The sequence below is a fragment of the Myxocyprinus asiaticus genome, chromosome 28 (assembly GCF_019703515.2).
Source record: "Myxocyprinus asiaticus isolate MX2 ecotype Aquarium Trade chromosome 28, UBuf_Myxa_2, whole genome shotgun sequence".
In the NCBI taxonomy this organism is placed as follows: domain Eukaryota; kingdom Metazoa; phylum Chordata; class Actinopteri; order Cypriniformes; family Catostomidae; genus Myxocyprinus; species Myxocyprinus asiaticus.
In genome coordinates this window covers 36,643,320-36,665,074 of record NC_059371.1, presented here as the reverse complement: position 1 = coordinate 36,665,074, position 21,755 = coordinate 36,643,320, and the positions used below count along the sequence as shown (strand labels likewise).

Here is a 21,755-nt window from a genome sequence, read left to right as displayed (position 1 = left end):
AAATGTGTGTGTGTGTGTGTTTGTGTGTGTGTATGTGTGTGTGCACATGTGCGTGTGTGTGTGCGTTCTGCATTGTGAGTGTGTTACTGTCTAAACCCATCATTTCAGAGTGTGTGTGTTTAGCATTGTGGCTGATTTATTTGTTTTATTTGACAAATGTAAAAAAAAAAAAGAAGCATTGTTAAAGTCTCACCAGTTCTTTCTTGTGTGTGCGTGTAAATGTGTTTGTGTGTATGTTTTGAACTGAGGATGTTTTAGAGTCTCACCCTGTAATCTTTGTCTGTTTTTTTTATTTTTTTTTTTTTTGAATTGTGGCTGATTGTATTTTTTATTTTATTTTTGTTTTTACTATATTTGACAAATAATAATAATAATAATAAAAAAATTGCTTTGTTTTTCAGTCTTTTCCATTCGTTTTCAATGGTCAGCCAATTTTGACTGTGAATACCAAAGGTGTCGCTTTTTTTTTTTTTCTATGTTCAGATGACAAATGGAGAAAAAGTCACCAAGTCTTGTACTGCTCAGATAAAGGAAATATTTTTTATTACATTTTAAAATTTTATTTTGGTAAAAAATGACAGAATACCATAGGAGGGTATAGAATGCTTTTTTTAAAAAAATATATAATTCAGCTGATGTGTGTATAGTGGCAGAACTGAGTGCCTTTAGAGTAGGAATCTGTAAATTACTCTCTAGTGCCTGCCCACTTTTTCAGCCGTTTTGGTTCCGGAAGTTTTTATTACCATTCAGTTTTTATAGGGATTTCATAAAGTACTTAATAACAACAGTTTTAAGCTGTGAACCAAACCAACCTGCTCCGAGGTGAATCACAACAGTACAAAATTTGATTTGAATCAAAAAAGTATTTGAAAATTAGACAAAAAGTCAAAGGTACAAGACTGCGAACTTAACGTCTTTTAAGACAGAAAAAACTACAATCCCATGAAGCACTGCAAATGTTGTAATTGAATTAATAACTATGTAAAAATTTTAAACTATCAATTAAATGTTGTATGTTATAAGTATAGAAATGATATACTTTAAGCCTATTGCAAAATATCCAGATATACTGTATACAAATATATAAGTAGTTTAAGAGCGTAGGGAGACAGTTGCTGCAGAGCTCTTTTGACGCACTTTGTGAATGGGATCATTTCCCTACAGGATCATAGGTAGTTGCAGAAACTGTGCTTTAAAAAAAAAAAAAAAATGTAGTTGAAAAAAATGCAGACGGATGGCTTCAACAGGAGCCTATACCATCAATTAACAACCTCAGAGCTAACGGTAGATCTGTCTTCAAAGGTTTATAAGTTCTTATTAAAAATGTATTCCCCTATGGAGAAAATTAATGGGATTTTTACTTCCAGAACCAGACTGTTGTGCTCTATTGCATGACTCCTAGGAATATTTGATTCTGATTGGTCAGTCATAGGATTCTGCAGTCAAACATTTTGAGTATAAAGACACTAAACTGTATTCTGCATACTAAGTTGTAAATAGATCTCTGGTACAGAATCTCTTGGCAAAGGCATTTCAGAATTGTGCAGTCGAATTAACTGACCTATTTTTGTTTTACTGACATTATTATTGACGCCAACGCACAATGAGTCAATCTTTAAGTCTAAATATGACATGGCACTGTAGCTTACATATATTCTATATACAGTATATGCTTTAGCTGCTTAATGGTGAATAGTTGACTTGAGGCAAATCTTCATATGCATTTCAGGTGGTGCAGGTAATCCGGGCGATAGATAAAGACCAGAGCAGCTACAACTCTCCAATCCACTTCAGTATTCCACCTGAAACCAGCAGCTCCCTCAACTTCTCAGTCAGAGAGAGGGGAGGTGCGCTCACTCAATCTCCATCTCTCCTCCTGTCTGCTTCTGTCATCCATCTGTCTTTTCCTCCCCATCAGTTTCCCTCATCTTCCTTTCAGTCTCTGTCCAGTCATATATCCACCTTCATTACGCTCATCCATTTATCTTTTTGTCAGATCATGCTCTGTGGAATACAGCAAACTCCTTTCTCTGTGCACTGGCAAGCCATTATTTAATTTTTCTCATACATATTCATGCTTCAATCTATTGCTTTCTAATTTGCTTAACCCTTCAGTTTAAAAAAAGAAAAAAAAAAAAGAAAAATCCAAACAACCATTTTGTTTGGGTCAAAAAGACCCAGTAGAGTACAGCAGATGTACAGCACCTCCCTTTTGATTATAAACATGTACATTGCCATAGGCTTGTTTGTCACACTAAACACTTACTGTATATATTAGCATTTCATCTGTAAAGAGAGCCACCTACAGTATACGTATGTCAGTTGTGGTACTTTTCTTGTACAGTAGATATATATAATAAACCCTTAATTTTGAATGAAAAAATATAATAATAGGAATACTTATACATTGCATATGTTTGGAACAAATACAGATTCACGATTTATATTGTAAAAGAGTTCTATTTAAGAATGTTGATGTTAAAATGATGAGAATCCAAAGGCATTTTGACCAGATACAAGATTAAGATTAGTTTTTAATCCCCTAAATGGGTCAAGAATTATCAGGACATGACAGTAGGGTTAAAAGAGTAGTTAACCCAAAAATGATTATTTAGTTGCCCTCATGTCATTTCAAACCTATATGTTGTTGTTGTTTTTTTTTCTCTCCATGGAACACAAAAGGAGAATTTTTGAAGAATTTTCAAGCAACTCTTTTCCATACAAAAACAGCACATAGAGACCACATCTGTCAAGCTCAAAAAAGGACCAAAGCACCATAAAAGCACCATTAAAGTAGTCTATGTGACTTATGTGCTATATTCGTAGTCTTCTAAAGTAGGGCTGAACGAGTAATCAAAATAAAATCGAAATTGCGATATGATTATCGATTATCAAACCGCAAAAGCTGCGAATTAATTAAATAAATAGTCTGCACGTGCTGCTAGCTACGCTCACTGTGTGCGCACAGCTCTGTTCTCTGTAGTGTTATATATACTTAAAGCATGCATGAGGCTAATGGGCTAAGCTTGTTAAATTTGCAGCACTCTAGAGTCACTAATTGTTCATTTGTGTAATTTCAAATATGTTCGGCTGCTTAAAGTTGCTATCCAAACCTAAAGTAACCTCATAACAAAGAATTTTGTGGACAGAAGAGTGGATGAGAGTATTTCTCTGCATTAAAAGGCCGTTGTCAACTTTACTACAAATAGAAATGCCTTTCATCAGTGTACTGCCAAAATAATGGTTTCCGAGGACTCAAGTGTGGACACCCTTTCTTGAAGATTATTTCTATTTGCAGAAGAGCATGTTTGCCCATGATTTAATTTAAAAAGGAAACACTTTTTTTATGTTATTAAAAAAATCGCAAGTAGATTTCTACTCGCAATCGCAAGTAGATTTTTAGTCCAAATCGTTCAGCCGTATTCTGAAGTCACACTCTAGCTTTGTAAGAGGAAGGTTGCCATCTATTTACTGATAATCGGCCCATTTGCGAAAGCTCTCAAATCAAATATGGCTCAAGTTTCACGTCATGACAGTAGCACACGTGGTCACATGGACTACTTTTATGTTGGTTTTTTTTAATCTTTTTTTAAGCTTAACAGCCTGTGGTTACTATGACCTGTTGATGTATTTCACTGAGGCTAAGTAAATTGATATAATGTTCATTTTTGTGTTCAGCTATTGAACACTTTCATGACATGTCACATGACTGATGGTTTGTTTGTTTCCAGACCACACGGCGAGTCTGCTGCTCTTGACATCCCTGAAGGCTCTTCCACGCTCTTCATCTTTACTAACTCTAAAAATACCTGTAATACTTTGTGATGATGCATCAGATCTCAGCAGCACGGGAACAGTTACCGTTACGCTGTGTCCGTGCCAGAAAGGAGGGATGTGGGCAGAAGAACAAAAGCAACAAACGGACGACATGGATAAACCATCATCACCGGAATGGGAAAGGCAGGCGGTGTGCTTGCCTTTACCATCAAACTCTCCGCTATTGGGAGTCAGCACAGCCGCCATGTTGGCGATACTGGCCTGTGCTTCGACTTTTCTGGGTCAGTACGAAGCAACAGATTTGGAAGTTTTTCTCCTGAAATTGGCCTGTGCTTACTGAAATTAGAATCACTGCCCCTAGTGGCTAAACCTGGAAGTGTTGTTGAACTAATGTTGAACAGAGTGGTGCCAAAATGAGTATGTTTAGTAAATGTATTTTTTGTAAAAAGTCAAATACATTTTTGTAAATGAGTAAAACAGTCAACAGGAATGTGTAACCAGTCCTGCTCGACCTGCTCCGAGCGGGATTCGAACTTGCATCAGCCGGCATGGGAGGTGGGCATGTTAACGAGGAGGCTAAAGACTACAGCCTCTAGCATCAGTCCCTAGTGCACCTTTTGAGGCCAGGGGAGTGGGGTTTAAACATACTGCACAGCTATCATGTACCAGCTGGCTCATGTTACACTCATACTCTAAACCTTACTCCCATCCAGGTAACAGCACCACTGTAACCGGTCCTGCTCAACCTGCTCCGAGCAGGATTCAAACCAGCATCAGCAAGTATGGGAATCGGGTGTGATAACGAGGAGGCTAAAGGCTACATCCTCTACCATAGTGCACCTCTTGAGGCCAGAGGGGTGAGGTTTACACATACCTCACAGCTATCACGTACCAGCTGGCTCCCATTACTGAACTTTCGTTGTGTAGTCCGAGGCACTAAGAGCTGAAGAAGTCTAAAATCTTAAAGAGGACCAGGCTTCATTTAGATGCAAAGTAATTGTCAAAACCAAGTCCTGCCCGGAGAAAAATTTATTGCTCTGAGTTTGGTCTTCCAAATCTCAGGAGACTTTTTTTGAGATCTCAGTTATGCTTCAACGTTGTCTTATGCATAATGCATAGAATTCAATCATTATTGAAATGAAATACAAAATTCTTTATTCTTCATCTAAACCAGAAAAAGTTGGGGCGTCTATGATGCCACTCTTTGCAAAATTCTGTGTAATCCAATAGACCATCTGACTGTTTCCTGCCCAACAGGATCCATAGGAATGTCATTAGCCACTTTCCCACCATCGGGCCAGTGGGAGCCAGGGCTATCAATTGATCAGCCAGGGTCAATAGCCTCGGATCTCAAGCCACAAGACGAGATCCGATCGATCTGCATTCCCACCATCGGGCCAATAACCCACATGCGTTGCCCTAAAACCCGCCCTTAATACGCCGCCCTGGTGACAACGTCACACACCCCGCCCATTTCACAAGCAAGAAGGATGCTCAAGCTGAGGTATCAGACTCTGGAGACTAACTAGCCCTTGAAATGAACACGAATTTGAACTGTGCCCCCAATTTAATTTTATTTTATTTTTTATGTATTTATTTATTTTTTCATTTTTCCAGAACCTGTATCATTGTGCGCTGCATACACAACTTGGCAAGTTCGGCGACAATGTACTTAATCAATTCTTCGTTCGGCAACACCGTCCATCTGACGTTGCACATTTTCATAAGCCCAAAAATTCAGAAGAGCCCTGATTTCATCTGCTGACCATTCTCCATTCTCTGTTGATCTGTTAAGGTACGCTGGTAGCTAGATATGAAAAATTGGGAAATTTGTATCTTGGTATTGAAACCTCTGGCCTGACTAAGAAAAAGTCTGCCTTTGATATTGACCCTGCCTCAATCCCAAGTCGACCTTCTTTGGCCCCGAAGAGTCACGATGAATCCCCAGAAGTGACAATGGGAACTCAACTGGTTCTGGCCCTAGCACACCCTAATTTTGGGCGATAGTGATATTGTGACTGTTGTTTCCTGTGGGTCAGTCTTGATTTTCAGACCATTTTGTCAGGTGTTTTATAGCTTATGACCATTGGTTCTGTCTTTGACTCTCTCAAGTCGGCTGGTTTAATGATCTGCTGTTGCTTCAACTGTACATCACTCTCTCTCTCTCTCTCTCTCTCTCTCTCTCTCTCTCTCTCTCTTCGTCTGCCATTGCCTTTTGGCTTGTCTTGAAATTGCTGCTTTGTGTGTGTGTGTGTGTGTGTGTGTGTGTGTGTTAGTTTATATGTTGTTCAAGTTTTAAGCCAACTCGCCTTATTGTTTCTGCTCTGTTTCTTAGTAGAGCATCTAATGAACATGTCTGGGTTTCGTTTCGGCACTCAGTCACTCATAATAAACAGAATATGATGAGGGCTGACGGCATCGTGTGGCATTTTGAGTTTGTGGAACAACCCCCTCCCACTGATGTTACCCCAGATGGCATTGAATGCTCAAACCACACTCAATAGGTCAGGTGTTACAGCATGCAAGTGGTTGAATGGGCACTTTGGATGAATATGGTACAATTTGGTATCCTATTACTTGTTTAAAGCATTAGAGGCACAAATCCCATGTTTTCAGTGAAGGAAAACGTCATTGCAGTGTGGATAAGAACTGTAAAATACCGAAATCAATGCATTTTCAAACGAAAACATAGTAGTGTGAACATAGCCTAAAATTGTACTTTTTTTTTTTCTACAACAAAACAATGATTTTGACATGATCTGTTGAATTGATAATCAATTCATTGTAGTAAAAAAAAACTTGAATTATTTATTTTATTTTATTAACAAAAAAAAAAACACATTTTGACATAACGTGGCATTCTTTAAAACCGTGACACTGAAGAAGTAACATCATTTGTATTTTTTCTAAAGCATAGCGTGAAAATATGTACCAGTTCAACCCTGGTACCCAAGTTATTTTAAGACAAGTTATCATATATATATATATATATATATATATATATATATATATATATATATATATATATATATATATATATTAACAGAAAAATAATGCAAAAATGCAACTGTTAAAAGAAAACCTAATGCTAATTGGTTTACTGGTAGTTACCTTACCATGTCCGGGAAAAATTATATTTAATTCAAAAATACATTTAATTTTACTGTAAAATGCTGTAAAAAATAAATGATGGGGTATATGGTATGATTAACCTTAAAGTAAATGGTGAAAAGTGATATTATGTTTAACAAGACAATACATGTATTTTTACTATAAATTATTGTTAAAATCATGGTGAAAATACAATAATTGGGTGTTTACAGAAGTCTATCACATTTGATTATATTTTGATATAATTATATTTTAATATTAATACAAGAACAAAATATTCATGTTACGGATATATATTTTATTTATTTTTTATTTATTTTGAATTTTTTTGTTGTTTTTAAGTTAATGTTTATTGCATAATTATTTATTTATTTTGTCATGTGTCACCCTGATAGCATTTTGTGTTTGTGTGGGTCACACTGCACAGCGTGCACACATGTTTATTAATCGTTGTTCCTTGAAGGGTCTCTTGATGAACTTAAAAGTCATCATGTGGCCTTCTTTTGTTACTATGGTGATAAACAAGTCATTTTAGTACAAGTACAAAGCAGATTTATTGTAGTTCCAGTCGGTTGGTACACTTGCATTATATCATTTAATGATATATAAGGTTGTGAACTGTAAAAAGTAGATGCATCCAAAAAACAACCCTTAATGCCGGAAACATGACCGCTGTATTTTTTTAAAAAATGTTTTTTATTTTTGGTGGATTTCTGACAACCACAGCTGCCAGTTTTATTTACCATAAATGTAACAGATTGTGTGTGTGTGTGTGTGTGTGCGTGTGTGTGAATTTGTTCCAAATTTTGTTGACAGGGTTGCAAAAATTGCAAACCTCATTTAAGATAAATATAAAATAAAAGAGCTCATTTAATATTTTGCTTTCCTGAGGTTGACGATCAACATTTTCTGAAGATTAAGCACCTCTTTTCACTGACTATTTGCTAAAAAAGGGAAGGAAAAAAAACGTTCTTTTCGAAGATTTTATCCTGTATGTGGAAAGTGTCAAAAACGTCTGATTTTCTCTTTTGCTCCTTTTTTCGACCCCTAGTGGTGGTGGCGCTCTCGCTATCATTGCGCAGGCAGAAACGGGACACCCAGTCTCCAGTGGAAGACGATGAGATTCGGGAAAACATCATTACATATGATGACGAGGGAGGCGGGGAAGCTGACACAGCCGCGTTTGATATTGTGACCCTGAAGAGCGCTCCCCAGAGCATGAGGAGGGCACAGCGCCTTCGAGACAGCAAGAATATGTTAGTACATTTGTATGCGTGTGTGTGTGTGTGTTGTGATGACTTTGATACTCACAAAAATAGATATCTCATCATTTGAATTTCATCTCTGTTATTTAATGCTGACTGTCTGATCTTTCAAGTCATGTCATCTCTTTGATGTTTTACTTCTAAAATATCATAATATTGTATTAGTCCTCGTGAAACATGCCATTTTAAAGTTGAGGAAGCTGACATTCACAGTAAAAAAAAAAAGAAAAAAAAAGAAAACTGTTGCATTTTTCCCAAGAATCATTGGTAACTCTAAATTTGTTCATTGTGTGCAGTTTAATGAGCCATTACAATGCAAATCTGGAGGCTTTTTCAGTGCCAAGTTTATCCAAGTTTATTATGTATTTGAATATGTCGCTGTGGACTTATCTCTGGGAGACTAATAAATATTTTAATATAGTAAAATCAAAACAACACATTGAAAAAATTATATATATATATATATATAGACACTGGCAGCCAAAAGTTTGGAATAATGTACAGATTTTGCTCTTATGGAAAGAAATTGGTACTTTTATTCACCAAAGTGGCATTCAACTGATCACAATGTATAGTCAGGACATTAATAACATGAAAATTACAATTTGAATTTTTTTTTTTAGAACTTCTTAAACTACTTCAAAGAGTTCTCATCAAAAAATCCTCCACGTGCAGCAATGACAGCTTTGCAGATCCTTGGCATTCTAGCTGTCAGTTTGTCCAGATACTCAGGTGACATTTCACCCCACGCTTCCTGTAGCACTTGCCATAGATGTGGCTGACTTGTTGGTAGAGGTGTGAATCTACTGACCTCATGATTCGATTCGATTATGATTCAAAGGGTAACGATTTTATTATAAAATGATTCTTGATGCATCACGATGCATCTTGTCCTTCAATTTCTTTCTTTTTTCAGTTTCTTCAAAATTTATTTTTTACTCTCTATTTTTTCCCTTTCAGCTTTTTATTTAACAGTAAAGAGAGTAAGAGAAAGGCATCGAAAAAAAAAAAGAATTAAATGAAAACATCACCAACATCTCCCGAACCGCTGCCTCATCATTATTTTCTTCCGTGTTTTCCCCCGTTGTGTGCAAATCAGTGCAATAATGGGTGCGACATCGTCTTTCATGTTGTTTGTTGGAAGGTTAACATGAATAAACTCTCCCATTGCTATTTGCGTGGGTTCGTGAAAGAATTTCGGGATCATAGTTTCATTCGGGTACAAATGGTCATGTGTTTGATACAGCTGGTCTGCAAACAGTCGTGTTTGTGCACTTGACTTTAGTGTATGCACTTAACTCGTATCTTTGTTTCTACATCTGTCTTTGCTCTGCCATAATTTAAAATGAACTCAGAATTGATTCTGATTCTTTTGAGAATCGATTCAGAAACGTTTGAGTATGAATCGCGATGCATCGCTGAAACGATTTTTTCCCCCACCCCTACTTGTCGGGCACTTCTCACGCACCTTACAGTCTAGCTGATCCCACAAAAGCTCAATGGGGTTAAGATCCATAACACTCTTTTCCAATTATCTGTTGTCCAATGTCTGTTTCTTTGCCCATTCTAACCTTTTCTTTGTGTTTTTCTGTTTCAAAAGTGGCTTTTTCTTTGCAATTCTTCCCATAAGGCCTGCACCCCTGAGTCTTCTCTTTACTGTTGTACATGAAACTGGTGTTGAGCGGGTAGAATTCAATGAAGCTGTCAGCTGAGGACATGTGAGGTGTCTATTTCTCAAACTAGAGACTCTGATGTACTTATCCTCTTGTTTAGTTGTACAACTGGTCTTCCACATCTCTTTCTGTCCTTGTTAGAGCCAGTTGTCCTTTGTCTTTGAAGATCTTTGTATGAAATCTTCAGTTTTTTTGGCAGTTTCAAGCATTGTATAGCCGTCATTCTTCAAAACAATGATTGACTGACGAGTTTCTAGAGAAAGCTGTTTCTTTTTTGCCATTTTTGACCTAATGTTGACCTTAAGACATGCCAGTCTATTGCATACTGTGACAACTCAAAAACTAACATGAAGACAATGTTAAGCTTCATTTATGAACCAAATAGCTTTCAGCTGTGTTTGATATAATGGCAAGTGATTTTCTAGTACCAAATTAGCAATTCAGCATGATTACGCAAGGATAAGGTGTTGGAGTGATGGCTGCTGGAAATGGGGCCTGTCTAGTAAAAAAAAGTAAAAAAAGTATTTATTTATTTTTTTTTTTCAAATACTGATGGTGCTGTTTTTCACATCCGTAATGTTCTGACTATACTTTGTGATCATTTGAATGCCACTTTGGTGATTAAAGTACCAATTTCCTTCCAAAACAGCAAAATCTGTACATTATTCCAAACTTTTGGCTGCCAGTGTGTTTGTGTGTGTATGTATATATATATATATATATATATATATATATATATATATATATATATATATATATATATATACAGGGTTGGGAAGTAACGGAATACATGTAATTGGATTACGTATTTAAAATACAAAATATAAGTAACTGTATTCCACTACAGTTACAATTTAAATCATTGGTAATTAGAATACAGTTACATTCAAAAAGTATTTTGATTACTGAAGAGATTACTTTGCATTTTATTGTCATTTGTTTCATTTAATATTTAGTCCTTTCAGATGGAAAACATTTATACATATAAATGATGCGATCCAAAGTGCATTTGAACAGCGGTGAAACACTTTCTTATGATGTGTTACATTCATACGAGCAGACAGAGAAATAAGTTTGAAGTAAGTTTGGAGCAGAAGAAATAGAAATAAACCTTGTGTAAATTGTCAGCTTTACGCTAAGCTAAAATGTTATTTCTAGCCATTTTACATGCACATGTTACCAGACATGATCATATTTTTTTTATCAAGAAAATTTACGTTGGATCATAATTAATTTTTTTCTAGTAAGACCTTTGATATTAGGGCAAAAATCGTATCCTTGATAATAATTTTTTGATTGTTTTCCTGTAAAAATATCTAAAAATCCTTAAAACAAGATCAATTTGATTTATCTTGTTTTAGTAACAACACTGCATAAGATATTTAGGTTTTTCAGAGAATGTATTTTTAACATGTGTATTTTGTCTTACTGTACTGGCAGAGTTTTTATAGTCAAAACAAGTGAAAAAATCTACCAGTGCTGAAGAAGTAATCCAAAGTATTTAGAATACAAATCACTTTATTTTATTGTCACACAGCCATATACACAAGTGCAATGGTGTGTGAAATTCTTGGAATACGTTACTGTCCTTGAGTAATCTAACGAAATATGTTACAAATTATATTTTACAGCATGTATTCTGTAATCTGTAGTGGAATATATTTCAAAAGTAACCCTCTCAACCCTGTATATATATGCATTTTGTTGCCAATTTCAGACACTGTTGTGTTATTTATGACTTAAAAGACATTTATGTTGAATCCTTGAATATGTTTGAGTGTAACAATGTGTGTGTGTGCTGAGTGACTCCAGCCAGGTCTCCTAAGCAACCAATTGGCCCGGTTGCTAGGGAGGGTAGAGTTACATGAGGTAACCTCCTCGTGGTCGCGATTAGTGGTTCTTGCTCTCAATGGGGCACGTGGTAAGTTGTGCATGGATCGTGGAGAGTAGCATGAGCCTCCACATGCTGTGAGTCTCCGCGGTGTCATGCACAGCGAGCCACGTGATAAGATGCGCAGATTGACTGTCTCAGAAGCGGAGGCAGCTGAGACTTGTCCTCCGCCACCCGGATTGAGGTGAGTGACCGTGCCACCACAAGGACCTACTAAGTAGTGGGAATTGGGCATTCAAAATTGGGAGAAAAGGTGATGAAAAAAGAAAAAAATGAGTGTAACATTTGTGGGAGCTGTTTTTTGTTTTTTTAAATCGCATCATATCGTGAGACTTTGCATCGTATCATGAAATCTGTGTATCGTTACATGCCAAATATACATATATATATATATATATATATATATATATATATATATATATATTCACCGAACAGCCACAACATTAAAACCACTGACAGGTGAAGTAAATAACATTGATTATCTCATTACAATGGCACCTCTCAATGGGTGGGATATATTAGACAACAAGTGAACAGTCAGTTCTTGAATTTCATGTGTTGGAAGCAGGAAAAATGGGCAAACGTAAGAATCTGAGCGACTTTGACAAGGGCCAAATTGTGATGGCTAGATGACTGGGTCAGAGCATCTCCAAAACGGCAGGACTTGTGGGGTGTTCCCGGTATGCAGTGGTTAGTACCTACCAAAAGTGGTCCAAGGAAGGACAACTGTTGAACTGGCGACAGAGTCATGGGCACCCAAGGCTCACTGATGTGCGTGGGGAGCGAAGGCTAGCCCATCTGGTCCAATCCCACAGAAAAGGTACTGTAGCAAATTGCTGAAAAATGTAATGTTGGCCATGATAGAAAGGTGTCAGAACACACAGTCCATTGCAGCTTGCTGCATATGGGTCAGAGTGCCCATGCTGACCCCTGTCCACCGCTGAAAGCACCTACAGTGTGCACGTGAGCGTCAGAACTGGACCATGGAGCAATGGAAGATGGTGGCCTGGTCTGACGAATCATTTTTTCTTTTAGATCATGTTGACGATGAGAGAGGTCAACAGAGAATGACCAGACTGGTTCGAACTGACAAAGTGTACAGTATCTCAGATAACCGCTCTATACAATTGTGGTGAGAAGAATATAATCTCAGAATGCTATTCTGAGATGCGGTTTGGCACTGTTTTGGCGGCACGAGGGGGACCTATGCAATATTAAGCAGGTGGTTTTAATGTTGTGGCTGATTGTTGTGTGTGTGTGTGTGTATATATATACACACACATGTATATACAGTATGTACATATTACATATACATATTATATATTATAAATATTATGAATTACGCATAAAGTGAAGTGTTCAATTAAACTTAAATACTTTACATTTATGCTGAATTTAAAGATAACTCAATTCAGTTTGGTGGAAGTTTGTCATATGATTGAAATGCAATTGAAAATTAAAAATAGGCTGAAATATTATTTTGAGTTATGGCTGACTATACAGCACATTAGAAGGCTTATTATTCTTAATAATAATAAAAAAGTTATCAATACAAATTATTATTCATTATTAATTAATATTAAAGTTATTAATTTACATTTTATATTAAAATAGTATTATTATTATTAATATACTAATATAATAATAATAATAATAATACAATTATAATAATAAATAAATAAATAAAATGTATTTATTTGAAAAGATATTACATTTAGTTAGCTTAAAAAATATTTAAAAGTAATTTAATATAATTTGAGTTCTATTTTTCTATGAATTCTATTTTATTATTGGAGAAGAAACAAACCACATAGAGACATGCAACTTGCACAGCTGTGTCAATACAATACATTGACCAGTCAGAATCAAGTATTCCAGAGAGCCATGTAATATTGAATATTATTTAATATTGCACACATTTTTATACACCCCTTAACAGGGCACTTATTTATTCAACTTTTAGGAGTACACAAGCCTATAGATGACCTCAAAGCAAACAAACATGAATGAAAAGCTACAAAACTCCAATTGTGATTTGATGGGGTCTTTAACTAGGGTTGTGGTACTTAGTGTGCTGTAATAAACCTTAAAGTGTGTTCAGAGGAACAATAGTGGTTCTGTTCTTTTAATAATTGTAAATCTTTCCTAGTATTGAAACCCAGTCATACATGCTAAATCAAAATGACAAAATAATGATTTCTTTTGATGATTTAACTCTAACAGGTATTCTCAGGACAATCTGGACATAAACAGAACGTTCAGCTGGAGTGAGAGTTTGGGTTTGGATCCACACCGCCCCGTTTCTGCACCTCTCTACGGACGGTACTGCTATAGCATCCAAACCCTCCCCGCTCCACGAAACAGACTGGCACCGTTCAACTCCAGACTGGACCTCACCAAATTGGCGTATGTTCTCCCCGGTAGCCACGGCCAGCCCGGAGGTCCTTTAGAGTCCGGTTCTGTCTATATTGGCAAGAGCAGGGATGGATCGGAACAGAAAGGGTTCAACGGAACCACCGATAGTATTCCGAAAGAGAGTGAGACAGGAAGTGAGGTCATCTCAGAGAGCCACACACTGAGCCAGGACCAGGTAAACATTCTGCGAGATTTTGCTGCCACTGAGATTTAACACATTTTATGAACAGCTCTCTGGAGTACTCAATTCTGATTGGTTAACAGCCATCCAGTGGTCTTATATTTTGGAATAATGACTGTACATTCAGGGATAAACATTATATTTTACCAGTCATCTGGGTATTGTGAGTCATCTTTCATTCTAGTATCACAGCTAATAAAATAAATAAAACTCAAATCAATATTTCATTTCTATTTATTAATTTATTTGGCAAGTAGTCGGGTAATAATTGGGATAATGAGCAGTCAGATGACCAACAGAACTCTGACGCAAAGCAGAGGTTGAATTGAGCTGTTTCTGGTCTCTCTCCTTTCACAAAATAATGTACTTTCAACTCAAATCAATATTTCATGTTCATTTAATCTGCTACTTGCCTGCTTGGCAAGTAGCTGTGTAATAAGCAGGATAATCTACAGTATAGTCAGTGGATCATTATTTCAAAATAAACCCCTACAGGGTGATACAAGACCTACATATTTCCAGTGCAACAGTAGAGTCCTGGAAGTTAAAATCACACAGGGAATAAATAACCACATTTCTTCATAGGGAAATGTATATCTAATGATAATGTATAAAACATTTCAAGTAATTGATGTTGCAGTGAAACAATAAGCAGGGACATTTTTTTACTTTAAAATATGATTTATATTTTAAAAAAAAGTGACATGGTGTTTTATATAAGTTTTTTTTTTCTTCATATCATTAAAAATCAATATTTTGACATTTTTATGAATTTGTTTTTTTTAGGTAATTTTGTGTAACCCTGAGAAAACGTCTTGATATTGTTGCCTAAAAAAATCATGATATTTGTAAAAAAATAAAAAAATGTATATATATATATATATATATATATATATATATATATATATATATATATATATATATTTCACCTTGAAAAATGTGTTTGAAAACTTTTTTTAGAAATTAACGATTAAGTTGTGTACACTCATTCAAGGTATTCGAGGTGCAAGAAAAGAATTTTAATAACTTTACTTGATGGTTACACCACATAACATATTTTAAGTCACTAAAAGAATAGTTCAGCCAAAAATAAAAATTATATCATCATTAACGCACCCTTAATGTCATCCTAGATGTGTATGACTTTCTTTCTTCTGCTGAACACAAAGATTTTAGAAGAATATTTCAGCTCTGTAGGTCCATTTAATGCAAGGGAACGACTCCAGTGGTTAAATCCATTTCTTCAGAAGCAATATGATAAGTGTGGGTGATTAACTAATCAGTATTTAAGTCCTTTTTTACTGTAAATCCTCCTCCCTGCCCAGGGAAAATAACAATGAAAATAAATGAAGAACTCTTAGGAGAGAAGAGCGCTAAGGAGGACTGTTTGAAAGTGGAGATTTATAGTAAAAAAAAAAAGGACAAAATATTGATCTGTTTCTGACCCACACCTATTGTATCACTTCTGAAGACATGGATTAAACCACTGGAGTCGTATGGATTACTTTTATTCTGCCTTAATGTACTTTTTTAACTTTGTCTTGCATTAAATGGACCTACAGACCTGAAACATTCTTCTAAAAAAACTTCATTTGTGTTCAGCAGAAGAAAGTAAGTCATGCACATCTGGGATGGCATGAGGGTGAGTAAATGATGTGAGAATTTTCATTTTTGAGTGAACTATCCCTTTCAACTTTTTTTTTCTTTTGGTTTTTTTTTTTCTTTTGTAGAAAATGCTATTGTTTATTATTATTATTATTATTATTATTATTATTATTATTATTATTATTTACGTGAAACCAACATGGACTCAAAGATTACATTTCTACTAATTTAACACAAGTGCTTTTTAAACTAGATTATTTTTAAAGATTTCTCCTTTTTATCACCTCGGACAACCTTATTTGTCAATGACCCTTAATTCTCAAACTTTAAAAGATTTTATGTTCATCACATTTTTCTTAGCCTGTGCATTCTGACCAGGTTCTGTTTATGAAGGGTTCCAGTCAGAGCGGTTCTTCATCAGAGGCCTCCAGCAGTTTTGTGGGGCATAAAACGGGGTCGTCACCTCATTGCTTGACCACCCGAGCCTCCGTTTCAACCATCACCAATGACGACTCCACCCCTGCTTCGGTTCTGGACAAAAACACCAACCAAACCACATCAGGCCACTGCACACAGGAAATGCCATTCAGAACAATGGAAGGGACCTTGCTGAGAGGTGGCGGAGGAATATCTTTAGCCAGACCTGCTTTCCTCTACCCAGAAGCTGCTGGGCTAATGGGCTTATATGGAGTAGGTCGGCAGGACTATGTGCCACACCTCATGATGCCCCTCCCAGGAGGGGCGGGGCTGTATGAGAGAGGTTGGAGCTTGGGAAAGGGGAAGGCTGGACAAGCAAACACTGAAAAGACAGGTGGAGATTCTCTAACAAACAGAATGGCCGACTTTCTGCAACACCGTTTAGCCCTAGTGACCTTCGACCCCATGCAGCCACCATATGACTCGCTGCAGACGTACGGACTGGAGGGAAGCGGGTCACAGGCGACATCTCTGAGCTCGCTCGAAAGCGAGGTGGAGAAAGACATGGAGAAAGATGGGTTTGAAGAATGGGGACCCAAGTTTCAAAGGTTGCTTGATATTTTTAGGGAACGAGAGAACGAAAAAGATGATAAAGGAAAACAGGAGGATGAGAATTTAAAAGAAGAACACCAGTTAGAAAAACCAAACCAGGAAGACGAAATAAGAGATGGAAAAGAGGCAGAGCATGAGACAAAAAAAGACAAATCGAGTGAATCAAATGAGACTGGGCAGGAAGAGGAGGAAAGCACAGAGGAAATGGAAAAGGGGAAAAGACACTAAAGGGGAAATAGGACCAGAGAGAAAAAGGAAATGTTGTGATGTCACGTCGTGACTATTCAGAAGCAATAACTGCTGAAAGGAGCCAATGAGCACAATCTGGAGAGAGAATTTTATGTGGACCTGCCAAAAATCTGTATTATCAGTGTTTTACAGAGCCAAACAGTATTATGGAAGCCACTTCCTCGGTTTCACATGCATTCATTCGATGCCCAACCACACATACGAGTGTGTGGAATATCTGTCGTCAGTTACTCACCAACAAATCATTCCAAAACCAGTTGACTTTCTTTATTATGTGCAACACAAATGGAAAAAAAAGTATTTTTATGTTATTTTGATTAAGATGTCTGTATGTACATTGGAAACACTTTACAATAAGGTTCCATTCGTTAACATTAGCTAATGCATTAGGTATCATGAACTAACAATTAACTATACATTTGTTACACAATTTATTAATCGTTGTTAATGTTAGTTAATAAAAATTCAATTGTTCATTGTTAGGTCATGTTAGTTCATTGTGCATTAATTAATGTTAACAAATGGAACTTTTGATTAAAAAAAATTATTATTATATGTTGAAATTTACATTAACTAAGATTAATGAATGCTTAATAACTATTGTTCATTGTTAGTTCATGTTACTAATGTTTTTAATTAATGGTAACGAATGGGACCTTATTGCAAAGTGTTACCTGTAAATATTTTTAAGAAACATTTTTGCACCTTTTTATGCATTTACAATGAAAAGAACGCAAAAGCATCATCCATTAAAGTAGTCCATACGACCTGTGCGATATATTCCAAGCTTTCTGAAGTAGCGCTGTGCATCGATACAGACTTCCTGATTTTATTTGTTTAGATTCCTATGGGTATATTTAAGTTATAACGTCCATTTTGCTTACATATTAAAAGAAAATATTTCCCAGCTAATGCTGTAAATGAAACATGGAACTGACTAACTTGTTTAATAACTTGTTTAAGAAAGATGCTATATAAATAAAACATATTATTATAAAGTATTGATACTTTAAGACTAATCCACCCATTCCTATTACCCAGTCCTTTTCTGAAGTCACACGATAGCTTTGTATGAGGAACAGACCAAAATTTAAGTCATTTTTCACTGAGAATTGTGAGCTGCTAGCTCGAAAACCACTATGACTCAATCATGCGAACATCATGATTATTTTGATAATCATTTGAACTGTGGTATTTGGGCAACAAAATAAACTATACTGTTACATTAATGAGGACGAGAGCTTTCATTAGATATATGACTTGTCTAAGTGCCATGTGAAAAACTTTTATATTCATATCCATATTTCTACATCATCAACCCTAGGTGGCGCTCATTTGCGAGGTGGAGGATTTCAGGCTTTATTTTGTTATTTTATCCAACAAAAATGAAAAAGTGATGGTATTCTTTCAAATGGTACCACATATGAGTGACTTATGTATCCGGATACTTTTACAATTTAAAGGTACTGTGACGCTTTTCATCTGTCAGTCATTTTGCTCCTTCTTATAGTGTTGTATTTGAAGCAGATCACTGAGGCTATGATTCATAATGTTTGTCAGATGAGGGCGCTATTGTGCCACTGTTGAATTTGACAGCCACAGGAACAAACCATGCTGCTCTTTTGCTCGGTTTTGGTCTTTGGAGGGTGGGTTTTGGAATGAGGGGCATGGCAAATTCAATGGCTCATTCACGTGAAAGCTTCAGAACACTAAAATCGCTTACAGCACCTTTAAGCGTAAACTTATCGAATGCCTCAAGCCATGCCCAGCGGGTCCGCGTAGTTTTAGAGGTTAAATCAGTGAGTTAAGTTGTAAACATTCATACTGGTTTTGTGAACCGGATCAATCGATTCCTTTAGAAGATCAGAATCAAAAGAACGGTTCATTCTGAAATCGGACATCACTACTTCTCATGAACCAAGGGCAGATGTTAAGATTTTCAGTGAATTACGACGTAAATTCCTATCTGTTGCAAACACAAAGCTATCATATGGCTTCAGAAGACTTGGTGTATCATGCACAAGTATTACTGACCACTTTATGGTGCTTTTGTGTCCCTGTGGAAGGTTGAAAGCTCCGGTCCTCATTCATTGTAATTGCATGGAAAAGGTTGACACTGCAAGCAAGTGATGCAACAAAACTTCATCGCTCCAATATTAATCAATGAGTAGGATGCTTGCAATGTAGACAGCTTTGTTGATTATAGTGGGAGTGATCGAGTTTTGTAGCGCCACTCACTTAATACAGATTGCAGTATAGATTGGATAGAAGAGCGGCTACAAACTAGAGATGCGCTACTAAAGAGTTTATTCCGAAACCATTGATTTCAATGGGGATGGTGCCATCATAAAACTGACAGACTTCAAATGTGAATAAAACACTGCATCACATCACTACTTTCTGTTCTACATTTTTCATAAAACATGTATAGCTTAAATGTTATGTATGTGGTGAGGGATCCACTAAAATATGCGCTGGATGCAATTCCAGGGATGTTGGATCTGGATCGGGTTTGTTCCAGCACAGATTAAGCCTTGCACACACACATTACCATTACAAGTTGCACAAGCTGTTTCTGTTGTAGTTCTCTCTTACACTTAAGTGAATAATTCACGTCAGCATGCCAAGCCAAAGTTATGAAACATCTCATTTGTGAAATATTGATTTCAGCCCTGCAAGCTGCATTGTTTGAAAAATAGGTCTCATGAAATATGTACAATCACTGACAAATTCATATTGATGCCTGTGTATTAATAAGGGAACACTTTTGTGCATATTTTGACAGCAAGGAACCTAAACTGTTTAAAATGGTTAAAAAAAAGAACTTGTTTTTTTTACTAGGTCACCGCAACCACACACGTAAATAAAAAAGATATGATTTTGAGCATGACTAACTTTTATCCATTTTCCAGATCTGTTTCAGTCACTTCACAAGTCAAGATTCTTTGCCTTGTTTAGCCTATTACAGACCATGAAACCATGTCACTTGTCAGCACTTATTTAACCCTGTTTGTACACAAGACCTATGCAAATGAATCCTAAAGACAATGAACTTAGAAACTGAATGTGATTATATTTCTGGTAACACCTTACAATATGGTTCTATTTGTTAACATTAGTTAATGCATTAGATACTGTATTATGCACCAACAACGAAAACTCATTTATTTTTTAAAGCATAAATTAATCTTGGTTAATGTTAGTGTATACATTATTAGTTCATATTAGTTCATAATGCATATACAACTTTTAATGTTAAAAAAGGAATTTGTAATGTAAACGATTAACATTAACAAAAATTAATAAATGCTGTAGAAGTATTGTTCATTATTAGTTCATGTTAACTATTGCGGTAACTAATGTAAACGTACACAACCTCACTGTACAGTGTTACCATGTTTCTTTTTCCTCCCGTTTTTCTGTGTTGTTTCTAGGCAAATCTAAATTGCCTTTTCATGTACAGATGTAAATATTGTTGGAAAAATTGAATTAATTCCTAAAGACCACGGGAGGCAGATCCTGAGAATTTCTAACCTGTTGTATGATCACATGTGAAATCGCTTAATGAACTGTCAGCTAACATTCAATAAATGGTGTACAGTGAACTTTGTCAAACTTGGATGTGCAGGTTTGGAATATTAAGGTGAAGTTCCCCCAAAATTAAAATTATGGCATAATTTCCTCACCTTCGTGCTGATCCAAACTTATGATATACATGGTATAATTTGGTACATCCATGGAAAAGGTGTTTAGCAAAATGTCCATACAACAAAAACATAGTTTTTACAACGAAACGAAGCAAAAACAACTAACAAGGGTCGTCAAGCTCCAAAAACAACAAAAAATTACCATAAGAGTAGTCAATGATCTGTGTTTTATATTCCAAGTCTTCTCAAAACATACGAATGCTTTGCGTCGTAATTTTAGTTCGTTAGTTAGTCCATGGGAATCTTGCTCTCCACCACAGCTCTCAGATCTCATTTGCACTTTTCGCTAAGTCAAACTTTCCATGTAGTGATCTATGAAGACAGTCCTCCTTAGAGGACAGTTTTGTGTGCCTTCGCAATAGTTTACGCTCCCTTGCAATAGTTTGCATGCCTCACAATAAATTTAAGATGGTTTTACTAAAGTAACCCTGTTTTAACCATGATATTCGTAGTGAAACCATAGTAATAATACAGGAAAATGAAAACAATGGAAATAAAAATTACAAATTTTTGGTTACTATATGGTTTACTACAAATACTGGTATTTAAAGTAAAACCATAATGACAATATTAACCATGGTTAATCTATAGTAAAACCATTGTTGCTGTATACTGTATTAAAACATAGTTTCCACCAAAAACTATAGTTACTACAGTTTAATATCAGTTATGTACTTTGGGGTGTTCTGTGTTATATTTGATGTAGTTTAGTTAATTTTTGTTGCATTATTTTAATTTCACATGTGTTACCCTGATGTTGTTTAGTGACACTGAGCGCTGTCTCTACATGTTTGTTGGTCATTCCTCTTGGAAGAGCCACTATTGATGAATTTCATGTCATTATGTGCCTTT

General features: G+C 36.0%; 1 protein-coding gene across 2 annotated transcripts in view; it reads left to right on the top strand.

Annotated features, from left to right (window-relative positions):
* Positions 1 to 21,493, top strand: part of LOC127418737 (cadherin-11-like) — a 115,337-nt gene extending 93,844 nt beyond the window's left edge. Inside the window, exons 10-14 of one of the 2 annotated variants that reach the window (XM_051659500.1) lie at positions 1,730 to 1,847; positions 3,732 to 4,058; positions 7,940 to 8,144; positions 13,941 to 14,307; positions 16,312 to 21,493. In XM_051659500.1, the coding sequence (XP_051515460.1) occupies positions 1,730 to 1,847; positions 3,732 to 4,058; positions 7,940 to 8,144; positions 13,941 to 14,307; positions 16,312 to 17,175 (1,881 nt within the window). In that variant the 3' untranslated portion in view covers positions 17,176 to 21,493. Of the gene's footprint in view, positions 1 to 1,729; positions 1,848 to 3,731; positions 4,059 to 7,939; positions 8,145 to 13,940; positions 14,308 to 16,296 lie in introns of both variants that reach the window. The other variant, XM_051659499.1, reaches the window with a different exon arrangement.
* The last annotated feature ends 262 nt before the right edge of the window (positions 21,494 to 21,755 follow it).